The 26,144-nt window shown below is 42.2% G+C and overlaps 2 protein-coding genes across 3 annotated transcripts; both read right to left on the reverse strand.

Annotated features, from left to right (window-relative positions):
- Positions 1-239: 239 nt before the first annotated feature.
- On the reverse strand, positions 240-2,429 carry LOC125513492 (F-box/LRR-repeat protein At3g26922). Its single transcript, XM_048678620.2, has 3 exons — positions 1,296-2,429; positions 1,061-1,204; positions 240-952 (listed from the first exon to the last, which is right to left on the reverse strand). The coding sequence occupies exons 1-3, from the start codon at positions 2,226-2,228 to the stop codon at positions 548-550; spliced, it is 1,482 nt and encodes a 493-aa protein (XP_048534577.1). The 5' UTR covers positions 2,229-2,429; the 3' UTR covers positions 240-547.
- A 4,176-nt stretch (positions 2,430-6,605) lies between these two features.
- On the reverse strand, positions 6,606-20,438 carry SETH5 (transducin family protein / WD-40 repeat family protein). Of its 2 annotated transcripts, none has more exons than XM_087531355.1 (21): positions 18,918-20,438; positions 16,921-17,214; positions 16,577-16,819; positions 16,328-16,460; positions 16,095-16,234; positions 15,373-16,006; positions 14,787-14,851; positions 14,606-14,707; positions 14,296-14,438; positions 13,737-13,792; positions 12,731-13,377; positions 12,439-12,629; positions 12,030-12,321; positions 10,718-11,005; positions 10,520-10,629; positions 9,487-9,817; positions 8,538-8,942; positions 7,924-8,161; positions 7,779-7,819; positions 7,127-7,253; positions 6,606-7,043 (listed from the first exon to the last, which is right to left on the reverse strand). In XM_087531355.1, the coding sequence occupies exons 1-19, from the start codon at positions 20,349-20,351 to the stop codon at positions 7,794-7,796; spliced, it is 5,772 nt and encodes a 1,923-aa protein (XP_087387481.1). In that variant the 5' UTR covers positions 20,352-20,438; the 3' UTR covers positions 6,606-7,043; positions 7,127-7,253; positions 7,779-7,793. The 2 variants fall into 2 exon arrangements, with proteins under 2 accessions (XP_087387481.1, XP_048534570.1); XM_048678613.2 differs by having other exon boundaries at positions 7,127-7,256.
- Between the last annotated feature and the right edge of the window lie 5,706 nt (positions 20,439-26,144).

Raw genomic sequence — 26,144 nt, forward strand, 5'->3', positions numbered from 1 at the left:
CTAAACAAATTCCTCACTATCAGCAACCCAGGATACGTCAGGTTTAAGATTCACATCAACATTTTCCACCACGCGGATTGTGATGAACAAACCCAGAGCCCGGCGTACAAAAGACTAAGAGATGAATCCCGGCAGTGGCATGACTCAAAAATGAGCTAAAAAAAACTAGAAGCAAACAGAGGTGTAACATGTACAGTTAAGTCAGACCATGAAAATCACATTGAGTGCAGATACGAATATAAGTAAGCCACAGCCGCAGCCATGAAAATCTCATCGATTGGAGAAATAAAAGTAACAGTAGAGCTAGGGATGTCACATTACATGCAGGTGCAGATAACTAGTACTACATTTTACATATCCAAGTCACGAGAAGTCTCAGTTCATCGGTGTTGCTAAACCCACAACCTTCTGTTGCTGAACCCCAAATCTCCAACGCTCCAAAAAGAGCTGCTAGCTAATGCTACATCAGTTCCCTTTCACAAGGAAATGCGCCATTCAAACGATAAAATGCTCTAGCAGCTAATGAAAACGCTCCATCGATGCCGGCTTAAGAGATAAACGGGTCACCGACAGAAAGATCAGACGCTTCGTCGTACCTCCAAACCTGGCCTGCCGCACGTCCACGGACCTCCAAGGAAGTTCTGCCCCAGACCTTAGTCGCCCACATTTTCTTGGAAGCCAACGGCTGCAGCTTGTTCGTGGCCTCGCGAATCGAGATAGAATCCGCACCGGCCAGCAAGACAATCACCTTCTGCAGCAGCACAGCTCTCCCAAGAACCAGCTTCAGGAACTCAACCTGGTTGGTGCCCCCGGTGAACTGGTCGAACACCAGCTTCTGGACGCGCGACTTGACGCATTTGATCGGACCGACCCCCTGCCAGAATGTGGACTTGAGCATGTCGCTGGGCTTGACTTCACCCGGGTCATCGTAGTGGTCGGTGTCGTTGTCGGACTGCAAAATCAAAGCACACAATTCAGCGAGCCAACGATGGAATGCAAGCAGTAAAAATTGGAAATTTTGAATGCAGAGAGAGTGAGAGAGCCAGAGGGTAAAACTCACAGCCATGATGTGTAAGGTCTCTACTCCAGGGAAGCATCTCAAGAAACACAGCAAAGTTCTGACTTCTTTGGGCACTCTGAAACGGACCTTCAGAGCCAACACCTTCACACTTGGAACCACTGTATTTGGGTTTGTCACCCCAGCCTGCACATAGTCGCAACATCGATCAATTGATGCTACAATTCGATGCAAATCAAACCTGATAAAACTGATAGATTTGTGAGAATTGGACTACCTTGATGATGGTGTTGCCGATCTCAAGCTCGTGGGTGGCCGTGTCCAAGTAGCCGAGCACGGCGAGCTGGGGAGCATGGCCGATCCTGACCTTGGTGACCCCGTCATCCTCACTGGGGTGCGTACAGTAGATAATGATGCGCTGCAGATTTGGGGCGGACACGGCAGCGACCTCGTCGGCCAAGGAATGCCAGACAAGCACGCAGCGGAGGCTGCGGCTGCCGATGCGGACGCGGTCGGGGTAGCCGTAGTTGGAGATGAGCGCCAGGGTCTCCAGCTTGGGGCTACAGGCGAGCACGTAGTCGAGGTCGCTCTCCTCCGTGATGCCGTGGCAGAGGCCGAGCTCCTGGAGGTGGGGGAAGACGCCGGGGCCGCGCGGGAGGCCGGTGGTGAAGGGGAAGAGCCAGACGCCGAGGTAGAGGCGGCGGAGCGAGGTGCCGCAGCGGAGGAGGGTCGCGGGCAGCTGCACGGGCACGTCGAAGGAGTAGGGGCGGTTGACGAGGGTGAGGTCCTCCACGCCCTTGTCGGCGAGGTGGCGGAGCCACTCCGGGAGGAGGGCCTCCTCGTTGGACTCGTCGACGCGGATCTCGGCGATGCGGACGGCGCGGAAGGGGCCGGGGTGGGAGGCGAGGACGCGGGACACCAACGCGGCGGCGGGGGCGGGGGACGGGAGGAGGTGCGCGTCGTCGAGGGCCAGCGGGGTGGCGCGCCAGAGCCCGCGCCAGCGGTGCGAGAGCGCGCCGGTGCGGGCGGCGTCCTTGACGGGGAGGCGGGAGACGACGTTGCGCAGGAGGGTGTCGGAGAGCGCGCTGATGCGGTCCTCGCCGTCGGAGGAGGAGGTGGCGGCGGAGAGGTGGGCGGCGGGGGAGACCGGGGAGGGCGGGAGGCAGCAGTCCGTGACGTGCTCGAGGCAGGCGATGTCGGCCGTCGACATGGCGCCCGGCGACGGCGGCGGCGGCGGGAGAGGAGAAAGGTGTGGGTTTTCCCTTGGGGGGGAGCAGGTGTGTGTCCTTCCTTCCGACCAGTGAGTGAGAACTGAGATAAAACTGAGATGGCAATAAAAACAAAATGAGTTTGGTCTCACTGTACTCCATTTGCTAGGGTTTCGTGTCGGTGGGCCGGAGCAGAATGGGCCTTCTCCCTTGTTCGTTTGTGATTTTATTCTGAACTTCGACTAAACAAATTCTTGCCAACTTCTTGGTTATTTTGAGCAATTTATTGAGGTCAGAATCAAACACCCAACTAGATGGTTTGCGAATATAAATGTAATTTATATTAGTTTTGATGTTCTTTGGACTGTTTTGACAATTAATGAATAAATCAAAAGCTTTCAAATGCATTATGTGTACTCCATTGTAAAGCTATTTTTTATTAATTTTATTAAGATCAAGACTTTTAAATATCCCTTTCAATTTAGATCACTTCAACATTTCTCCTTCACCCACAAAAAAAAAACATTTCTCCTTCACCCGCACTCGTTATGCAACGCCACTCGCCGGTGGACACCAGCAATGCCGCCAGGCCGTTGTTGCTCGCATGAGGAGGAATGGCCTAGCCTACGCCTGTTGCACTGCTACGAGCCCTGAAGGTTGGTGCTCTAGGTGCATGCGAGCTGGCGCCACCCCGAGTCCCCAGTTATTGTCCGCCTACACATCACCTTTTTTGACTATTGACGCTAGCCGTCAGTGTTTTTTCATGTGTCGATGATTTGGTGTACCTAGCTATAAGAAACTTGTTAAAATTGCAACTGTGCAACAAACTGCTATGAAAAAGATTCAAAAACTACTAGATAAAAACGATGATATGTTGGATAAGGAAATGGATCGTAGGTAAGCTCTGATTGCGATCTCAAAAGTCTTGAGTCAAAGTATGACGAACTTCAAAGTCGTCATGTGGCTCAGCCGATCATGAGAAGCTTTCCTATGAATTTTTTCAAAATTTCTTCAAAGGAAGCAAGATCTCGAAGAACTGATAGCGTCTCATGATGATCTTCAAAAAGAAAATGATTCATTGCTCGCTCAACAGATCAGTATCGCTCAGGAATAATTTGTCCCACCTTGCTTGAAATGCCTTGAACATGATAATGAAAATTCTTCAACTGAATGTTCAAATGCTTCTTAAACTGCAATATCTTCAACTGTTTTGTGGTTTCAATCCCCTCATCTGAGGACGCACAGGCGTGTACAAAAGCCTGAAAGGGCATCAAACCCTTTGCGATGTGCTCAAGAAGCAGATTCTGAACAGGAACCCTAGGAAGAGGGTATTGCATTTTTAAGAAAACTCAATGCTGATGGATCTTACTGGAAACCTGAGCAGTACCCCAAAACCACCCGGGTTGCTGCAAAAGGACCTCCTGCAAATCTATCCACTTTTATCTGGCTATGACTGTGATACTTCATATTCCTCTGATGAGTCATTTGACTCTAATTATAAACTGTTCAAAAATCAAAACGATGAAGTATTTGCCAGGTTTGTTGGAACTAACAACAAGAATGGTCCCCCAATGACAAAAATCTGGGTGCCCAAAAGTCTTCTAGAAAGTCTTTTAGGTGAATGTGGTCATGACACCACCAATGAAGAAGAAAAAACCCAGGGAAAATTCTTCACATGGGCCAAACTCGCCAAATGGTCGCAGACCTACTAATGATCGTGCTAATGCTTCTGCTTCGCAGGGAAACAATCACCGGTCTGATGAATATGTGCATTATTCTTCGAACCACTATGTTCACAAACCCACGAAGAATTTCTTTGCATATTCATTTGAATATTCTACCCCCCCCCCCCCCTAAGAGAAATGCATTTTCTTCAATGCCTAAATTCTCAATTGGCGCACTTTGATACATTGCTTCTCAGCCACCCTTACAGATGTGGGTGGTTAAGAAGAACTAATTTCTTCTGCAGAGTCAGGTCTTCAGACGAAATTCAAATCAGATAAAATTGATGGAAACCTTCAAACTGCTTGATGAGACGCAAGCCAATCATGAGGAAATGAATTATTCATTTCTCACGTCCTCTATGCTACTGAAATTACTCTATCACTAGACGAAATTCTCTCTGAGGAATTTGATTGTTATATTCTTCACTCTAAAGTATATGAGTTTGTAAGTCAGACTAATTCTTCTGCAGGAAGACACGCCGAAAGCCACTGAATGGATAATGGACATTGGTTGCACGAATCATATGACTGGTGATAGGAATTTACTTACTGATGCTCCCCTCACTCCGTCTCATCTGAAGCATATCGCATACGCTGACAAAGGGAAAAGTAAGGCATTGGTCTTGATTTCTCTGTAGGACCTCAGCCTATCACATGTCTATTGGCAAAAGCTTGAGAATGCTGGATGTGGCATTGGCGACTTGGACATGCTGGCATGAGGAATTTGAGCACCCTCCTGAAGAATAAACACATCATAGGTGTCGAGAGTGTCGAATTCGTCAAGGATCATCTTTGTGGTGCTTGTGAGTTGGGAAAGATGACGAGATCAAAGCACCCGACAATCATGACCACTACTCATCCCTTTGAATTGCTTCATATGGATCTGTTTGGTCCTACTCATTATGCCACACCAACGAGTGCAACATCACTATATGGTTCGTCATTGTTGACGATTTCTATTGTTACACTTGGGTGCATATCATCATGTACAAAACTGAAATGTAGGATGTCTTCAGACGATTCCGAAACCAGGCCATGATGGTGTCAAGATTAAGCACATCAGGAGCGATAACGACACCGAGTTCAAGAACACAAGTCTCAGTGACTATCTTGACGAACTTGGCATCACTCATAAGCTATCTGCTCCCAATACACCTCAACAGAATGGAGTCGTGGAACACAAGAACTGAACCCTCATCAAGATGGCTTGCATAATGCTTGACAAATACAAGACTCCTTGTCGATGATGGCCCAAAGCAATTGATACTGCACGTCACATGATCCTCATCACAGTTCTAAATTCCTCAAGAAGACTTCATATGAGCTTCTTACTGACAAGAAACCCAATGTGACTTATTTCAAAGTCTTCGATGCTAAATATTGAATTAGAGATCCTCATCACAGTTATAAATTTGCACCGAAAGCATACACAATTTCATGCTTGCTTATGGTAAGGACTAGCACACCTATAGTCTTCAACACCTATCACAACAAGGTTGTTGAAACTATAGATGTGCGGTTCGATGAAACTAACGGCTCGCAAAAAGAACACCTGCCTCTTGTGCTAGATGAAATGACTCATGAGGAATCCATAAAGTTAATAAGCACTGGTGAAATAGTGCCTGCTGAAGAAATAGCTGATGATAAAGTGGTCATCCGTCACCGTGAAGAAATTCCTAAGCTTGAAGAAAATGATGCTTAGGAAAATGCTCAACAACAAACAAGGCACTCGACCAGTACATCCTCGAAAAGCAAATGAATTGCAAATTGACCAAACCAACCTTTTGGTGCCCAATAACTAATTTTTGGTGCCCTATTATAGGGCTGTTGTTGGAGATGATTTAAAGTAGTTATTAAACATGAAGTAGGCCCCCCGCAAAATAAACATGAAGTAGGGCCAACAACAAATCATCTGACCGACATTTTAGTTACATCTCATTAAAAATTGCACTAACATGAAGTAGGGTTTCGATTTGTTCACGGCGCGGAGAAGAATGAAAATGGGGATAAGAGATAGAAAGGGCCAGGAAAAGATCTAGAACCCCCCCCCCCCCCCCCCCCCCTCAATGTGCATGTGTGCATGGCCCGACAGAACTCATGGCATACATGGGAGCGTTCGGCGAAGCATGAGATCAGTCGGCCAAGATTCCCATATAATCTAAGGTCGTTCAGAATCAAACTAGAGTGAAGTTGGCCGATCGATTGACGTAACAATATTGACGTAACAATATCCAGACACTCTGCAAATACTGTTTTCGTGCAGTGAATACCGCACCTCATGAGCTAGCTAAGTTTAGTTTCTATAATAGGTGTCAGATAGTTGGACAATAGTTGGACAGATGAACCGCCTGCATGTGTCGTTAATAGCCTTGTGAACGATGTAATTTATAATAACTAAGTTAATAAAGCTAGCCATGATGGCCTTTCCTTCAAAAAAAAAGTTGACCGATCGAGATTTTGGCCAGCCTAGAATAATCTTGTAGAGGTGAAAATTAGGCATGTAAATGGCAAATAAGCAGCGTCCAAATCCCGTCTAGTTAGCTTTTAGCTAGCTCCATAGTTTATTTTCCCAACAAAAAAATTTATTGAACTTTTAGATCATTATTAGTGGGTTTAAACAGGACCCAGTTTACATCCCTACTGAAAATGCTCCTCTGCCAAGGCAAGAACTTTGGTACCCACTGAATATTCACCAGCAAAAAAAAGAATATCTGAATAGTTTACAACAGCCTTTTCAACCAGGAAGGCAGCCATATATGCTTTTAGGAAGCATAGGGAAAAAAGGAAGGAACAAGTCACTCTGTGCAACATTTGGATCAAATATATACTGTATTTGTTTATGTTTATCTAACGTTGGTTGTCGTGTCTCCTGCAGCTATACATCTCAGCGCCTTCATGGTTTTTACAATGAATGAACAAGTCATTTACAGTGAAATGGTGTGTGGGTCATGTTCAACAAATGTGGGCCCTGTCCTGCCTCAAAATTAGTTTCCTTTTCAGTTAGTCTTCTAATTTACAGACTCATGGCCATGGGTTCGCTCGCATCTATCATCTCACCTTCCTATATGATTCTTCTTCTAACTGAGAAATAATCTGAAACAGATGGATGACAATAAATTGCAAGATGACCGAACCTGGACGAATCATTATAAGATGAAAAAAGAAGTACCCTCTACCTTCGAATATTGTCTCAGGAGAGAAGAACCATGCTAGTCCAAGGACACATCACTCAGGAGAATCCTATGCAGCTCGAGCACATCACATTGGTTGAAGCTTCGACAGCCGTAGTGGCAAATAGTCTGGCTGCTGCACAGAACAAGAAAGGTCCAATGCTTCACTATTGGGCAGTACGACAAGAACCCCAGTATCCACTTGTGATTTACAGAAATTGAATGTAAATAAAGGTAAACACATCTATATGTTTGGTAACAGATTTAAGCTTTAAAACAAATGCTTTCTTTTTACATCCTCCGTTAGTTTTGAAGTGTCATGTCAGCTACTTCTACTTATTGCACAAGTTTAAAACAAACGAAATCTTACTGTATAATGCAAAGGCACAACTTGGCATCATTGTGATGTGCTTGTGGGACCAGGGTTTTTTTTTGTTGAGCAGACGATTGATATAGTGCCTCAAAAGGCACCAGTGTCAATTGAGTCTAAATCATTTTCTCCAAAAAAAAAAAAGATTAAGCCTGAATCTGCTTAGTGAGGGGATCTTATTAAGTCTCGACATTTAGAAAAAATATCAATGATGATCTCACAGATGACAGAAGCATACAAACACTCTCAACAAAATTACCAGCACATAAATATCACTGAGCTACATACCGTACAATCAGTAGTCTACCGCACTTGATTCTTGTCAGAACCTGCAGAAGATTTTAAAAGGTAAATAGACAAATAAGAATCCAAGATAAGATCAATACTGTGATGATCATGTTTGTTCAGTCAACCAAGAGAATCAGAGACTTACTGAATATGCTTGACTTTGGTGGAAGCCAATTCCCTGATTTCTTTGATTTTGGCTCCTTCATGTGCCATATTTTCTGTGTTTTTTCACTTCTAACTGAATGTCTGCTGGATTCTCCCACCAAACTTACTCTCTTTTGTATCTTTTCATGATATATGGCTGGCGGAGAAAGTTTCAACGGGGGTACAGTCTCAATATGAAAAGACTTCTGACCTTTCTGGAGATTGTTCAGTATTTCAAACTGCAAAAGGAAATATCATGGCAAAAACTTTAGCTAGTACTACTATAGAAGTACAGAGTATAGGGCCAGATCCATTTTATCACCATTGCAAAACTAGAAATTAACTTAGATTTTTTATTAACTAAATTTAAAGTATTAGAGTGGACACTAAATTCTATATCACTGACCGAAGCATAACCAAGTACACAGCTGATATAATATCTAACACAGATAACTAAAACAGGATGTAATATTATATTCATTACAAGAGAGATATCACAAGTTATAACTGGACCAGGGCTTCCAAATATCACAAGTCAAGTTTTTGGAAAGCGCCTGGTAATAATAGAGAAATTTATTATACTAGCAGAAAAGAAATATCTCAAGATATTCCTACCCGTGACATCTGGTGAAGCCCACGAGATCTCTCAACATGATCTGTCTCGTGATTATGATGGACGCCATATGGTACTTCATGTTCAACCACGGGATAGTTGGGTAGCCCATTCTCAGCTATTATAGGTGATTTGTTCCGGGCTTGTGTGTCACTCATTGAGAGACAAACCGGACATCCATCTTTAAAATCCTTATTGGATGATTTGCTTTGTTCAGACTCACAGTGAAGATGTGTTGCATGTCCACAACTGAATACTCGAACTGCTGAAATAGCACCTTCTTTAGAAAGTGAGCAGTTGCATACACAACAGACAAAAGTCTGTGGAGCAAATCCATGACAAACCCCTCTCTTTAATAAGCTCAAGGTATAGAACGAATCATCCTCGATAACTGACTTAGCTGTTTCCTGCAAGCAGGTGCGCAAGGTATCAGAGGCACTATAATTTTTACACTACTGGATAAAATACAGAAGAAAATAACCAAAGAAGGTGATGAACTCGTTTCACCATAGTTAACTTAACTGGTCTTCCATATAGAACAGGAAATATTGCAAGAAAATACTGAAGAAACAACATTTAATTGAACAAATTAAGAAATTAGTTCAAGATATCATTGTCTCGACACTAGTTAGATCAGTAGGAATATGTTAATTGATCCATAAAGTGTATAAGCGCTTTACGGCACTTGGTTCATGAATTTAGCTAAAAAATGTAATATTAAAAGCCTTGGGTTATTTTCAATCACTTTAAGCACTGAAGCTTCAGGACAAGGGATACAAATCAACTTGACATAATGTAACAACTCTGCTCTATTGCAATGGAATATGTAATTTGTTATGTCAAAGATAATGGCCTATTGCCCAGTGATTGGTGTTTTGCAAAGCATCAAACGCCATGCATGTTATACTTACTAAGTAAACGGCAAAGGAAGGAAAATCAGTATGTGTGTACCAGTATTCTTTTTTCGTAGAGATACATAGACAGCATTCTATGTATGACAAGTTTAAAATCACCAAACTCTTGACTTCCATTGTCAGATAATAGCTTTGCCATAATTGCTGGCAGGGGTATATACCCAGACATTGCCTCAATTATCTCTCCAACAAATTGTGAGAAAACTCTCCGCAGAGTATTCAAACACCTTTGATAAGCTGAATTCACCATTTTTTGTGAGAATCCTTTGCCTGTTGGATGTCCATTTGTTGTTTCACCACCCACGGACCAACAACCTTTTCCATTTACAACCTTGCTTCCATACAACTTTTTCAGTGGATCTGAGAAACTGCACCAACAACATAATGGCATTAGCAGAAATTGTATCTACCAGCACGATAGAGGGACATTCTGATATGATGGCCCCTCAACAAAGTAAAAGTGCAACAATACTTTACACTGCTTGACAGATATCTATCAGTATTTAATAATAAGCCTTGCTTGAGATAATTGAACAGTATTAGCTTCGAGAATGGCATAAGATCAGCAGTCAGTACATTTTAGGATCATATTCCTAGCAATCTGTACAACTATACAAGGTACAAGTAGGGTGTGATCCAAATGTTTTTAAGCATCCGTGAGATCAGACTCACAAATTAAATTCCACCCCTGCAAATTACCTCAGAATTGCATCAGTTACAAGAGAGTGGAAAGTTAATCATCACTTAAGTGAGATTTAATTGATCCTATTGTTATACTCTCACTTGTCCATGCGCAGCTCCTGTGGCAGTGCCCAGGCCAATGACCAATAGAGATGATGCCTTAAGGTGGATATTTGGACAGTGCACATGCTAAATTACTAGTGAAAAGAGAACCATATCACATGATTCACATCTGCCAAATAACATATCACTACTAACAAAAACCAGCAACGACTATCAAATTTCTAGTTATAGATCCAAATAATAGGACAAAATGCCAATACATTGCAGTGAGAAATGATTTTGAAAGAAATTATTTATGTATATAACTATATATTGGCACAACTTACGAGTCAACCAGTTGAAACCAATGTAACTGAGACTCCTCTGGATCTAAACGCTGTGAATTCCTTTGGCACAATCCAATGGAGGAACGTAACACATCAAGCACAGGACGAGCCTGAATGAGAATATCAAATATGTTATCAACTGTACAACAGAGGATACAAATATAGGTTAGTATTTCAATGGGGCACAAGAAAAAGAACCTCGCTCATGTTTAGAACAATGTCTGGTTGCTCAATTTCAGAGATACTCTTTGACGATGTCCGAGAGAACACATTTTCCACCGAAGCGATAAACTGGTTAACTTTCTCATCTAGTCCAGCTAGAACAAGTTCCAACGCGCTCGCAACATCACCAACTCTCTCTTGCAGAAATGCAGCAGCATCTGTAACTCCATAATCTAGACAAAGGAGCAAACACCTCTCCAATCTGTAGCTATCGAAAGTCTCCAGAAACTTCAGAACTGACCTTGGTTCATACTGACACAGAAGCTGTGCAAGAAGGCGTATTTGATTAACAAAAAAAGGATGATGATCTCGCAAAGCATGTGCTGCCACTAAAAAAACTTCAACCTAACAAATTGCATCATAAAGGTCAACTTTGCACCTCTTCAGAAAAGTGGCAAATTTTGTACCATTCACCGTGACAAAATGAAGAAACAGCAATTGACATATTGGTTTGACAACAACAGTTTCAAATATAATATCGGAGTCTAAAGCTCCAAAAAACTAGAGTGCAATACTGCCCACAAATATGTTCTCAAGGAATCCTCTGGTTTTTCCAACCATGATATCTCACCAGGACTCAATCATCGTAACCAAACAATCAACTCTAGATCTGAAGTACAAAACTGCGCCCAAGGTCAGCCAAATACAACTACAAGGATACAATGATACCATCAGACTTCGAAGTCCATGTGAAGTACCTGATGACCGTACCTTAGTTGCAAGGAAATTTTTGCTTCTTGGTTTCATGTCATGATATTGACTTAGTGTTCAACCAACTGCTGATAGTTTGTTCAGATGAGAACATTTTGTGCAGTATAATGGTCAAGGTTCAAAATAGTGCTGATTCTACACTGGTGCCCCTCGAAGGTCGCCTAAGACCACTGCCTAGAGGTGAACCATAACCAGGCTCCGGCTAGTGAGTAGGCAATGTTTAACATCGCCTTTTGGGACATTTATAATGGTTAACATTAAGCAACTTTGGAATATTGCTTGATATGTCTAACAAGGGAGTGCTACTAACACCAAAGCCTGTAAAAAGCAGCTATGTCTGTGTTGTATTTGCAAAGCACATACTGCTCAATGATTCAATATAACGGTTATGGCAAATCACTGCACTACCAGTTGCCGATAGATTGTTCTCCCAGTACAACTTTTGTGACAATATAGTGGTGAAAGGCTCTACTAAAGTCTACACTGATGGCTTAAGGCTCCAACCGAAGGTATTTCATTATGGTTAAAAAGCTCTATTTCAAAAATACTGATGTTAAAAATCTGTCAAAAAACGTACCTCCAGATAGAGTTCAACTAACTTATCAGTCATAGAAATAGGATTGCGGTCAAACAACTTTGGGAGATTTGATAATCTCTGAAGATAATCTTCGAGTTCTCCAGAGTACAGACTTTCAACAATTTCATAGTTTCTGGCAGTAAGTTCACTGAAGTCAAGTTTTCCTGACAAGTGTACTTCGATTGCAGTTTTCAAGAAAAGAAAGAGGCTGCGGTGATCAGAATGAAGCTCTGCCAATATTTGCTGGATCTCATCATGAAAATGATCAATGACCAAGACAAATGCACACTCCCTAAGAAAATGAAAGGATAGGAGAGAAATTGAGCACATTCGGTAGAAAGACAAGCCAGCAAGTGAAAATTTAAAGGGGAAGAATATTACTAGTTAAAACATTAATTAACAAGCTCACCTGCTTAGATTGACTAGCTCAGCAAAACGAGATATTACTGTGGAACGAAACGACAAAGCTTCATCACTTGCCAATTGAAGTAACTTTTTGTTGATGAAGATAAATGCATGGTATGGTTCCATTGTATCCTTCATGTAACTATCTAAAGCAGCCAAATTCTGATTTCTGGCTGTATATATCATGCCACAGGCCTGTATAGTAACAATACATTTACAGTCATAAGCTGAAAGATATTTTTGAGCAGCAGAGCTATATTATACAGGTGAACTTTCCAAAGGTAGTAGTGACAAACCTGATGAAAATGGGCATCTAAACAAAGATTCAACACATAATCAGAATTCCAGTCAGTTTGAGGAACCACGTTGAAGAGCTGAAGAACTTCTTTCTGAGGTGGCATCTTTTTATCATCATATGATGTAGTGGATGACGTGAGGTATTTAAGAATGTGCTTGAGAACTCTTTGAGATGCATTTGCCCTTTTATGGGAAACAAAAAAGGACACAAATTCAATTATATGACCGAAGTCATTCACTGAAGGCCAAAGTTCCGATTCTTCGGACTCAGCAGTACCCACAACAACGGAATGGATCGCCTCATTTTCTAAACCAACAATATGAATGATGGTGTCAACTACACTTTGTAACAAAATATTTTGACTATCTGGGCTTTGAATATCAGTATCTTCTTCATCCTTAGATACAGATGCATCAAGAGTACTAGAAGTAGATTCAAAATTCTCTTGTGCAAAAGCACACTTGACAACTTCCAAAGTAGCTTCCGTATCCATCCATAGTAGATAGCATATGTTTGGGCATTTTCCAGAAGAAGAACTAAAACCCTTAAATACTTCAGAAGTGAGCATTTTAGAGTCCTCGAGCATGAATCGCAGAAGTTCTTTTCTCACCGCATGAAGTTGGGCTCGGGGAATTCTTCCATGCCCTGCAAAAATAGATCATGTGATAACATATCATGGAGTTGAATTGTCTTATAAGAGGATCCTATATAGCATTAGCATGTTCATATGTATTCCTAGTTCAGAACATAATCCTGTTGGAAGTATGCAGATGTTCCCGTGAAGAAGACACAACACCAGCACATTATAGTAAATCTGAACTTTCCAATTATAGAAAATCACAATTGAAGCACATAGTTTTACTAACACACTTTACAATCTACCAGATTCAAGGCCCACCAAAAGCCCAACAGCACAGGAAAAACAGTCTAAGGTCAACATTAAACTAGCATAGAACTTATGAAATAGTAAAAAAAAAATGCCGTGAATGGCTTACATTACTAACCTGGAGGAAATGCTAGGCCCTGGAAGCAATACTTCAGATAAACAAGCATTCTGTAGCTGTTAAAGTGAAAATATGGTAAGATACTGGCCTTCCGCATAGCACTAGTATTATATTCTAAAAGAAACAGCAATTGCATATACAAAACTAGGCCGCTAGAAGTATCAAACAGAATCAAGCAAGTCTAACCAAGCCCTTTGAAAGCATGGGATGTTTTTTTGCTTAGTATCAACATTTTTATTCACACTCGTGCATATCATAGAGAAATCTCAGGTGAAACATAAAGATGCATTTCAAATGAAGATTCATGTAAAATGCAATGATAAAGATTCATGTAAATTGCAATGATAACCAGGTAACTAATGCTAAGAAAATTATCAAATTCTGATTAATCAATTTACCAGAACAGATATTCAATCAGGAACTTCGGAATAACACAAGTATGCTCAAATCACATATCAATAACTTGAACATAACGTGTACTATTATCTCATCTATACGAGCAAAATGATTGATTATAAGCGAGTTTAATACAACTCTTACTGGCAGGAGTATGGCATACCAAGTAGAAGTAGCATCTTTTCGAGTAGCATTCTGGATGACAGATAGAAGTTCCTCCAGAGGTGTACGGAAATCATTCAACCCTTGGTTAAATAAATAAATTAGAGCACCATATAACCCATGCTCACGACATAGTCTGACTACCTGCATACAGAACAAGTAGAACAATATCGTGCGGATGCATCAAATTACAAAAACGGTACCAGAAGATACTGAAAAGGGTTTTTTCTTGGTCAATGAATGTAAACAATGACAATGAAACATGTCTGATAAAGCTCTACAAATGTGCCTCTTACACTACTGATGCATACCTGATTAAAATCCAGTGATGAAATATCCATATGAAGAATGCATTGCTCGACTCGCTGCAACCATCCTTTGCCACTATAATGCTCTACTAGAGCTTGCATGATCTACAAATCAAATTGGCATAAATGCATAATCATTTGCAAATTCATGTGCTAACACTAGAAAATCCTCAGTGGCACTCACCTCAGGGGGTAAAGAACCCAGCATATCTTTCAATATATATGGCTCTAGTACCTCCAGAAATATACCTGTTATTTATGTCATGTCAGCCTTTTCAAGTTATAGCAGTAATTTAATAACAGAAACATGTGCGTGCACAATCTTATCAGCAAACAGATCAATTGACATACGCAAAACATTTCTTATACTATACCACATGAAAATTAATATAAGATCCTCTAGAATATTCCTTTAAAGACTGGAATCTTCAAAAGTGCAAGTAAAATTATTCCAAATTAAATGGAGTCAGAGCAATAAAAGAAAGAAAAAAATGCCTGGCTACGCAACTAGAGCCCATTAAAGCATCCATCAAAAGAGATTTACAGAATGCCTGCAACTTAGAACTGAAGCAGGAAAGTATCTTCCTTTGCGTTCTTGTAGAGAAAAAATTAGGAGGACCACAGGATGTATCAACGAATGATCTAAAGAAAGATGCACTAAACACGGAAGGGAGAATTTGCATCAACTTCAGGCATGAACAGAATAAACATCAGAGTTAAGCAAAATAAGAAGGTTGCTAGTTCTTATGAGTTAATTAGAACAAGCCTACCTCCACTTTGGGCAGCAACAAACTTAGAGAAGACTGTATCAAACAGGATGTCATTCCGCCCAATGTGAACACAAAACTCAACTGCAACCCCTCCTACACGAGCATATTGTTCTTCTCTCTGTGTCAGCAGGGATCTATCGGCGTCTATCAGGCCATCTGCTGCTCCCCCCTTTCCAGTATGATTTGACAATGCAATTGAAATATATTCAAAGACATAACCTATATATGACAGCAGCAACTCTACTAAATACGGCATTATGGCTCCCCTTATAGAATCAACTGTTCTCGGAAGATCAACAACACCCTGTGTGTGACCGTCATAAAGCTTCATCGCCATGTCCAGTGCACCCATCCAATCACCAGCCATTTTTAGTGCTTCAATCCGCTCTTTCCATGGAAGAAGTCGCGAAACTGTAAGAAAGCTTGGGCCAAGAATATATACTGTAGCACCTCTCACTGCTACTGAGTTGTTAAAATGCCTCTCAGGATTGCCAAACCTGTTAGAAAAATGTGTATGGTACAGTATGCTGTCATCGAAGACAAAACCATCAAGAATAAAGATAGTCCTGCGAAGCTCACTGCCATCTTTTGAGAACAAACAGAGCTGCCCTTTCAAGTTAAGGACAGCTAACATCTGAATGGAAAAAAAAAGTAATTTGATTTTAGAACTGGGAAAAAGACACAGACTAAATGAATAACCAAAAGGGGAGACTTTTGCATGCCTGATCATTTAACCAGGCAACGCCAACAGCGGCACTATCAAGCTTCCAGTCCTTATGTCTGATCATCTTCGATTTAACAAATTTTGCAACTTGTACTTGACGGTCCCATGCAAGCGCAAGCCAAGATACCCGCTCTTCATCTATAGTGTTGTCATTTTTAGCCCAAGAAACTAAAATTTACCAATATAAGGAACCACCAATCATTGTCAATGTCTAAGGAGGTCTAATCTTACCAATCAGCGATGAATCAGTGGAGGGCGATGTGTATTTCCATGCAGCATAAGCAATTGACCCTTCACGTGCTCCTTCTGGTCTAGAAAAGTTCTCAATATGGTCAACATGGTCAATGTTGGTACGGAGTCTAACCTAACAGGAGAAAGACATAACAACATAAATCAGTACAAGAGTCACGGTAAGTTCACGAGATAACAGATAGTGAAAAAACTATAAAATGTTTCCATTATTAAATATATCATCCGTACCACAAGAGCGTGTTGATGCATAATGAACATGACTGTAACACCATCCTCCAATGGAGAAGAACCTTCATTGAAAAACTTCCATCCAGAATCTACTCCAACTACACCTCCCATCATGCTCCCAAGACCACCACTGGAGGAAGTTGGTAGGTTGCCCTGCGTAGATGAGTTGCCAGAACCAAAGGATTCATCCGCTAGAAGAGGACAGGCTGAGAGCACGATTCCAGTGTTTCCATCAAAAAGGCGCTGGCAAAGTGTAGCTATGTTTTGTCAGAGCAGTAATATATTTAAAGGGGGATCAAGTGGATTAATATGTGTACAATGGAAGGAATGATGTTTTTTCATACCTGGGTTCCCTTAACAGTCAAGCGATTAATGACGGGGATAATAGAGAATGTGTGCAGAAGAACAAGCCCTTTTGAATCACCAGTGATGGCTTTAGATTGGCGGATAAAACAAACATGCACTACAGCTCCTGTATGTTCACCATATATAACTTTTGCTGCAGTAGCCTTCTGTACATCCCAAATTGTCATATGACCATCACCATATCCTACTAGCAGAAGATCCCCTTGTGGGTTAAAGCACATGGCAGTCACTGGTGATTGGGTTTTCTCACCTTGGTTCCAAAAGAACTGCATCTGAAATAATAAAAGCAATCTTTACAGACCGAAAAATCAAAGTGACATACAATTCCCAGGACATCAGAACCACTAATCTACAACAACTGTCCTCATTTCAAATCATAACCAGTATTAGGGTTTTATTATGTTCCACATTTGAGTTCATCCAACAAGATTTTTGAATAGCAAATGGCTACAGGCTTATAAGATTAGTAGCTATATGTGCAGCCACTGAATTATTATATGACTGGCAAACATTTGAAATGTGCAGTACACCCCAATCCAGGAGATTACTTTTCAAGTTCATGTACTATCTTGGAAAAATATTAATTTTCAGCGAGCAAGCAAGAGAAGAGAACACAAGGGTTAATTGTTCAGAGATTAATTGGTGAACTGTGGAACAAGAAGTTAAAAGTGCCTTGATGATTTGGGTGAGCAAAACATTAAAAAAAAACAGTTTCTTCTGGTTCCTTGTTTGTAAAAGAACATAGAGATGTATCATAATCATCTGAAACATCTGGATGCATCTAACTATTTCTACCATTTATGTATGGCATGGTAATCAATGTCACACAATCAATCAGCTTTTTAAATAGAAATTATGGCAAATCAATCAAAGTTGGCATGATTAGATTCTGGCACAAAGGAATAGTTGCTTTAAATGTATGAATATTTGAGTAAGGAGCCCTTGTCTTCTTTTGTTGCCATCAACTGCTAAAGACTATAAGTGGGCCCCACTATGAAGGATGTGGTACTGTTTGGCCTATTTTCCACAGCCTTGCCTTAGTGAACTTTGGACATAAGTGTGAGAACAGGGAATAGGCGACACAAAGAATTTAGTGTGTACATAAACCCCACATGGTCAACTTCTGGCAACACCATAAAGCACGCAAATCTGACAGGGTGATGCACAAGTCCTGCTGACAGTACCAATGTACAGCAACAGATAAGTATTTTTTATATATTATTATGTGCTGCATGTAGTGTTTTCTTCTTTATTCCCTATTAAACAACCAGATGGATTACCGAAAATAACAAGCTCCAGTGTGTAGATTTATTCCAATGTGTTACTGTCACTGATGCATAGCATAGCAGCAACTGGAATTTCAGTCATGTTAATAGGGCTCAGATGACAAATGAGCCACTTGAGCAGATTCCTTGTGGGGACCTTATTCTACCTCTTGTTTCTGCTCCAAATCTAAGATTCTGTATGCTTTTGAAATTCTACCTAAATGCCATGTTTGTATTCAAGTCTCGCATACTAGGGCAGTAATGGGAACACCAGATGTTTGCACATCAAGTTCAATATCATTATTTGCAACACACTGAATCTGGATTGACTTAATTATACAAGATGTAAGTGCAACCCCGATCACAAGACTTATTTCAGAATAATGGTGCACAAATACAATGTATGGTCATCCCAGTAAAATTGGTATGACCACATCTTTTTTCCTCTCAAATTTCTCTTCAAGTCAAGGAAGGTGTGAAGTCCGGCAAACTGTAACACCAAGTGATGCCTACAACTCTTGCAAAATTGCGACCCCAAGTAGTGTCTATGACTCAGTGTTATCTAATGAATCATCTTCAAGTCTATACCACATAACCACATAATACTGAAACATCTTGAAGTCCAACATGTGAAGCATACCACTGAACCATATAGTGTATTGACCAAAACAAGCAATATGCACACCAGCACCAAGGAGGCAATGACTAACCTTTGCATCTGTATCATCAGCTTGATGGATGGAGTATTTGCTTGGGACAATGATAACAGATCCAGTGGACATGCCCATGGCAATATAGCTCCTATGTACTGCTAAGACCTGGGGAGAGCCATGGTCCTGTCTAAAAGACGGAGATGCCATGGCACGAGTTATTGGGTTGTCCACCTCAATCTGCATGTAACCAATAGCTGGTTGCCCCTTCCCAATCCCCTCCAGGTGCATGGGTTGCGCTGCTGCTCCCTCCTCCCAGTGCTGCCCAAATGAGGCCTGTCTCTTCTCAAGCTCCTCAGCCCGCTCCAATGGTTTCATCGGTAACTTCGGCCTTTTCTCCGCATTTTTTTCAGCCATCCTGCTGATCTCCAACCTCTCTTCGATCACCTTATCAATGATGCGCTCAGATTCCAGTTGCTCTTCCAAATCAGTGTCAGAACGTTCAACTTCCAGACCATCATCAGTCTTTTCCTCGGAAACTGACCCATCTTGATCCACAATCTCACTATATTCCGCTAAATTTCCATCACTAAGTTGTTCATCACTATTTTCTTCATCAACAAGCCCAATTTGATTCCCAACTTGATATGTTTCTGCCAAATTCTCGCCCCCAAGTTGCTCCTGCTCATTGGCATTCTCCACAGCAACGGAGTCGACATTGCCTAGGTCTAGCAATTCGGAGGGCTCGAAATTCTCTTCAGTCCCAACTTCCCCATGCTTGTCCTCTGCCAATTCTTCACCCGCACTCCCACCGACAGCTTCCTCGGTCACCCTAGCAACCACTTCCTCACTGACCTTCTCAGCTACTTCCTCTGCTTCGAAATTTCCAGCGGAAAGGATCCCCTCCGAGGCTTCGGAGCCGGAGCCGGAGCCCTCGTCAAGGAGCTTCTCGATGGGCGCGGAGGCGGTGCGCCGCGACTTAATTGCAGCGGCGTGCGGGGTGAGAACGGCGCGGGACGCGGCTGCCGCCGCGGCCAGGGCGGCGCCGGGCTTGGGGCTGGGGCGGACACCCCGGAAGAGCGAGGGGAGCGGCCTCGCCGAGGAGGTGGATGAGGAAGCAGCGTTGCTCGAAAAGGTTCTCGAGACGAGGGAGGAGAGCGTCGCCGACGGCGATGCGGATGTGGATCTCCCGGGCGAAGCGGAAGGCGATGGCAGAGGAGATGGGGGAGAAGGTTTAGGGGGCGGCGGTGGGGCTTTGATACGGGTTAGGGGTTTGAGGTTGGTGGCGGGCGTACGGGTTGGCTCGTCGTCGCCTTCGGAGTCGGAGGAGGAGAGGAGGAGCAGCAGGTCGTCGACGGCGCGGCGGTGATCGGCGTCGGCGTCGGAGGCTGAGGAGGAGGCGGGAGACGACGGGAGGAAGGCGTCGAGGTCGAGCTCCTGAGCCGGTGGCCGCGGCGGTGGCGGGGTTGCCATCGCCGGCGACGATGACGGCATGGGGGAGATGGTCGCCGTCTCGCCGAGGTGCGGTGGTGCGGAGCTTGGGAGTTGGGATGCTTTCGGTTCCGATGTTGCTTCGGTTGTATCATCATCAGTCCGTCAGGTGCCAAGTAGGCCTACACGGGCCGAGACCATACGCATTGCGCGGGCTCGAAAGGCTCGTGTCCTAAGCCCAGATCACGTATCCACAAAGAAAAAAAAGGAAATGCTATCCGGAAACCTCAGATTTTTTACATTTCCCAGCGAACGCGTCAGCCACCCTTGGATGAGAGTGTGAATCTTAAAGCAGGGGATTGTTGCCACGCCAGAGAGGAAAACGTTCGCTGAGAATGGCTTATCCGCGAACAAGATGACATCATACATCCCATCTCATCTCTGTGTCAAATCCGAGAAAACTCCACATTTCAACCCCGAATTAACCAGTCGGTTCAATTTATTACCCTCATCTTCGAAAACGGTCACAATGCACCCTCAAGTTACCACATAGTTCAAAAGGTAACCTTTGACTCGGTTTTGGGAGTTGGCTACCTAGTCAGCTTTTGACTCGGTCAAAACAGGTTGACCATCTCAAAATGAAGTCAAGGGTTATTTTTTGAGCACTGTGGCAATTTGAGGGTGCAATTCAACCGATTTCAAAGATGAGGGTTATAAATCGAGGCTAGTTGAGGGTTGAAACGTGGACTTTTCAAGTCAAATCCCTACCCCATTTCCTCGTTGCGGCGCCGCGGAGGGAGAGCTGCTTGTCTTCATCCTCCGCGCTCGATTTGGGGCTCGCCACATTTCGCGCATAGTGCAGTCCTAGTTGCCCAAACGCGCACCCCCCTAGTTACCCGCATGCCCTTTTGTGCCTACCCATGCGCAGGGCAGGGTACGCCTAGTTTTTCCATTTCATCCTTTTAATACTATTCTTTTATTTCTTTTAGGAAAAAATTCAAAAAATATTACACATTTTTAAAAAATATTCACAGATTATAAAAAGTATTAGTGAGTTTGAAAATTGTTCCTAATTTCAAACAAAAAATGTTCATGAATTTGAAAAAAAATCTGATTCTTTTAAAAGTATCCATGCTTCAGGAAATGGTTGTAAATTTAAAAACTTGTCCCCCAATTTCAAAAATTGTTAGTCGATTCAAAAAATGTTCACAAAATCATAAAAGATTCGCATATTTTAAAAATTGCTCTTAAACTTCTGAAAAATCTCATGAACTAGAAAAATGTTCTCGGGTTTCAAAAAAGTAGACAAAAAGGTGCGCTTTGCCGCGCCCAGCTATAACCATGTTCTCCATGTACATTTTATGTAGGTTTGGGTTATGCATTGTTGGTGATGGTGGATTTGAACGTTTGTCTATGTTTATCCGCAAGATCCTATTCATGGCCTATGTGTCCCCTTAGGTTATGAATATTTTGTGATGGGGGCAAATCATGTTCTCCGTCTGAGGCGGAAAACAATAGCCTAATCGCACATGCGAAGCATTCATGCGCATGACCATACATTTCGGTGACTTTTCACGTTAGCGCCACACACACATAGTTTTCTTTTGGCTCTCTGCCATTTCTGCCAATTTTCTTCTAGTTTAATCTTTTTTTATTTTATAGTCTTATTTTCCACCTTTACAAAATACCTAAACATTTTTAATGTGTGGACATTTTTAAGCACATACAAATTAGACATGTAACGAATATCCATTTCTGAGCCCAGACTCATGTGTACCGATCAAGAAAAAATTCACAGAAAATTTGAAAAAATATCCATTTTTGCATGGTAGATAATTTGGTGCATGAGGTGCGCTCCAAATTTTAAATTATTTGAACATATGAGTAGCTATTAGCAAAAAAAATTGAGTCCGGATAATATATGAAAAGAAAACTTTTTTACAGACCCCGAATTTGTCTTTTTTGCTGAGAGCTAACCAGATGTCCAAATGATTTGAATTTTGGAGCGGACCTCACGCACAAAACTATCTACCATGCAAAACAAATTGGAATTTTTTGAATTTTTCTACTATTTGTCTTAAATTTGTTCTTCATTGCGGGTGCAGATGAGCCTGGACACAGAATCACTGCTCTCGACATGTGAACATTTTAGAAATGCATGGTCATCTTTTGAACACATAACCATTTTTAAAAACATATGAACATTTTTAATCGCACAAACATCTTTAACATATTAACATTTTTTTACATGAACATTTTCTAAAAGCACATGCATATTTTTTGTAAACATTCACATTTTTAAAACAAGATAAACAATCTTTTGAAGTATACACTTTACATGTCCTCTATAGCTCATGTGAGAGAAAAAATGTATGTACCATTTTTTAGCAATTGTGATAAATGAAAGAAAAAAATGGAAATAACCATGGGCGTATGTGGCCATATGTGCCCAACCCTTTCCCGTGTCCTATGCTGTTTGGTTGAAGCACTCGTGGCTCCCACTCAAAGAAAAAATCTGAAGTTGCTGTGTCCGAAGAAAAATAAACCAATTGAAGAAAACCATGCTCCTGGCTCTGAAAAACTTGGTTGACAAAATTATGTACCTGGCTAGTAAAAGACTGTTGAAAACCGCATTACAGCATAAAAAATATCTAACCAGTTTAAAAAGCCATGTTCCCAGCTCTTGGAAAACCTAGTTTAGATTTTTGAAATGCTCTTAGTGTTTTTAAATCATGGATTTAAAAAAAGTGTTCAGGGATTTTAAAAGATGTTCGTAAAATAAAAATATTTTGTTAATTTATAAAGGTTTTAATGAATTTTGAACAATATCTAAAAATTTGAAAAATATGAATGAATCAGAAAAAACATAAAAATTAAGGAATGCCAGAAAAAAACAGATAAAAAAGAGAAAAGAAACAGTCAAAAGAACCAAAGGAGACTGTGCCGCGAAAATATAAACAAAATTGATGAAAACTATGCGCCACCCATTTTTTTCTATTGAAATGGAAGCTCGTGGGCTGGTCATTGATGAGACCGCACACAGCACGCTCAAAGGCAGCCAGCTCTACCACACAACCGGGGCCACATTGCGCACAATCTGACGTACAGGGTACACCACAGCAAGATGGCCCACTTGTCAACCACTGTAAATCTGCATGTGGCCTGAGCGATGGCCTAGGTAGCCACGGTTAAGTTGTAGAGGATGTTCACGATTTTTTTAATTATTAATTTGCAAATTGTTATGGTATTTCAATAAACATTAGAATTCAAAAATTGTTTGCGATTTTTGAAAACTAGTGCATGATTTTTAAAAATGTTCACAAACTTGAGAAAATATTCCTCCGTTGCCGCATCAATCTCCACGAACATAGTTTTTTTGACCATGGTTGCTGATAAAGAAGCATGAAATAATAAATGAAAAGTATAAAATAAATAATAAGAGAAAGATGAAGGAAAAAGCAAATAATGCATGGCTGCCCCAAGAACCACCCTGGCCAAGGTCTCTTAGGGGAAAACCATGTAAGGCAAGAAACGAGAAAAAGGCTGAAAGGATCCTTCCAAACCAAAAGTAAAGGTAATAAGGGCATCTCGAATGTTGGCCTCCCAAACTAGACACCATGTCCAGTTGCGGATCGGTAGGGAGCAGTCCACTGACACTGATGTGGGAGCTGCCACCAAACCCTACCCGCATACATTCCAAATTAAAGTGTATTTTAACAAAACGGATGGTTCATGCAAACTGAATGATTTCAATATAAACTGAATGAAAACATTTACATTTCAGACATATTTCAACAAAACTATAGCGGACTAGAATAGGATATTCTAACCTAGTCTATTGCGGTCAAGGCAGAGCCCATTTCCCACGACATGTTTTCCCCATGTCCAACAGCAAGATCACCGGCCCGTCGTGAGCCTAGAGCTAAATGCTTTAGCGGGAGGGAAAGAATAGCCTCCCCTCCGCGAAGACCGAATAAGTGGTTAGTTTTTGGGCGGGAGAAGACGGTCGCGGTACCTATGCCCCCGCAAAGAGGGAAAGTCACGGGTTGTGTAATCCGGCAAGATGGTGGCGGTGGCCTTCCTGAGACCCAAGCGGCGGCGGCTTCCCATGGTCTTGTTGGGGAAGGTTGCATGGAAAACAAAACAAATCATACGAAACACCCAAGATCTATTCTATGGAGATGCTAGCAACGAGAGGGGAGTGTCTACATGCCCTTGTAGATCAAAAGCGTTAACGATCTAGCGATCGTGTACGGCGTAGCTGTACTCCCTTCGCGGTCCAATCTGATCTAGCGGCAAACGAACGACACCTCCGAGATGTGCACACATATGGCTCGGCGATGTCTCCTCCATCTTGATGCAGCAAGGGAGGGTGGAGAGGTAGATGGGATCTAGGCCAGCTTGATGGCACGGTGGTGGTGGTGGCAGCAGAACTGCAGCATGGCTTCGCTAAGCGTTTGCGCAGAGGAGATGGGAGGAATTAGGGAGAGGCGGCGACCAAGGGTGGAAGGGCTGTTGCCCCCCGCGCCTCCCCACCTTTATATATGCACTAGTAGAAAACAGGGCTTTGGTTGGAGCCTTCCAAGCCCATTAGTCCCAGTTCAATCAAGAACCGGGACCCATGGGGGGCATACGTCCTGGTTCGTGCGCCCAGGGGCCCGGCCGGGCCTCGGAGGCATTTGTCCCGGTTCATGTGACCCATTTGTCCTGGTTCTAGCCACGAACCGGGACCAATGGGATCGCTCCTGGCCCACAGCCATTGGTACCGATTCGTGAACCGGGACCAATGGGACTCGCTCCTGGCCCACAGCCATTGGTCCCGGTTCGTGCCTAGAACCGAGACAGAAGGGGGGCCTTTAGTCTCGGTTCCAGCCACAAACCGGGACCAATGAGGTGGCTATATATACCCCTCGCGCGCGAGCAAAGCACTCCACACTGCTCTATTTTTTCTGGCCGGCAAGGGGAGAGCTTTGTGGTGCTCTAGCTCACCTCCTATGCACACAAGGTGTTCGATGAAATGCCCGAGCCACACTAGTTAAGCTTTCTCCTCTCGAAGCTCGACCTCCAAACTCCATTTTCCCCGAGATTTGTCTAGATTTAGCGGTCCGTCCCATCCCGTCCCCGTCTTCACCGCCGTCGATCGCCCGCGCCGATCTCGTCGCCTGCATCACCGTGGTGAGCCTCTTGTTCTTATCTTCTTCTGAAAGAAAAAAATTCTTACTTTAGATAGATACTTGTCTAATTTTCTTACTTTTATTATTGCTTGTTATTATATAGTGCGATGGTTTTGGTATCCGCCTCCGTCGGCCCTCGTCCTGTCTATGATTCGGATGTGGTATATATTATCTTTTATAACTATTTGGTTCATTTGTTGTTTATGACAATTATGCCCATCAAGTTGACATAGATTTTATTTATCTAGGAGGTAGTTGAACCAGAAATTTCAACCGACCCTATTGTCGAGAGGTTAAATTTAGTTGAAGAAGAAAACAATTATTTTAAGGAAAAAATAAAAAAATTGAGGAGGAGAAGATGATATTGGAGTTGCATGTTGCGGATGTCGTCGATGATCACAAGATCAAGATGGATGCAATGCAGTTGAAGATTAGAAAGATTAGAAAGTATGTCATTCATATTGAGGCTTGGTATCATTATGCCGTTAGATCAATTGTTACCTTGGTTGTGATTATGATCGCATTTGTTGTTGCATTGAAAGGTTTTACATAGTTTCAATGTATGGTTTAACTAGATGCTCTGGAGAGCTATACGTTGTTCAATGAGAACTATGTATGTACTTTGGTTTTAATGTGATGATGAACTTCTATTAATTTGGTCACTTATCTATTCATGATGTTC

The sequence above is a fragment of the Triticum urartu genome, chromosome 6A (assembly GCF_056163025.1).
Source record: "Triticum urartu cultivar PI428250 chromosome 6A, HENAU_Tu73, whole genome shotgun sequence".
In the NCBI taxonomy this organism is placed as follows: Eukaryota; Viridiplantae; Streptophyta; class Magnoliopsida; order Poales; family Poaceae; genus Triticum; species Triticum urartu.

Excerpts from the sequence above, each read along its gene's own strand:
- SETH5 (XM_087531355.1), bottom strand. The coding sequence starts at position 20,351 with ATGCCGTCATCGTCGCCGGCGATGGCAACCCCGCCACCGCCGCGGCCA. Across the intron at positions 16,461-16,576 it reads TGCATCAACACGCTCTTGTG|GTTAGACTCCGTACCAACAT; the intron begins GTACGGATGATA and ends TTCTCCTGTTAG. Across the intron at positions 12,322-12,438 it reads GAGCTAGTCAATCTAAGCAG|GGAGTGTGCATTTGTCTTGG; the intron begins GTGAGCTTGTTA and ends TCATTTTCTTAG.
- LOC125513492 (XM_048678620.2), bottom strand. The coding sequence starts at position 2,228 with ATGTCGACGGCCGACATCGCCTGCCTCGAGCACGTCACGGACTGCTGC. Across the intron at positions 1,205-1,295 it reads TCGGCAACACCATCATCAAG|GCTGGGGTGACAAACCCAAA; the intron begins GTAGTCCAATTC and ends GACTATGTGCAG. Across the intron at positions 953-1,060 it reads AGACCTTACACATCATGGCT|TCCGACAACGACACCGACCA; the intron begins GTGAGTTTTACC and ends TTGATTTTGCAG.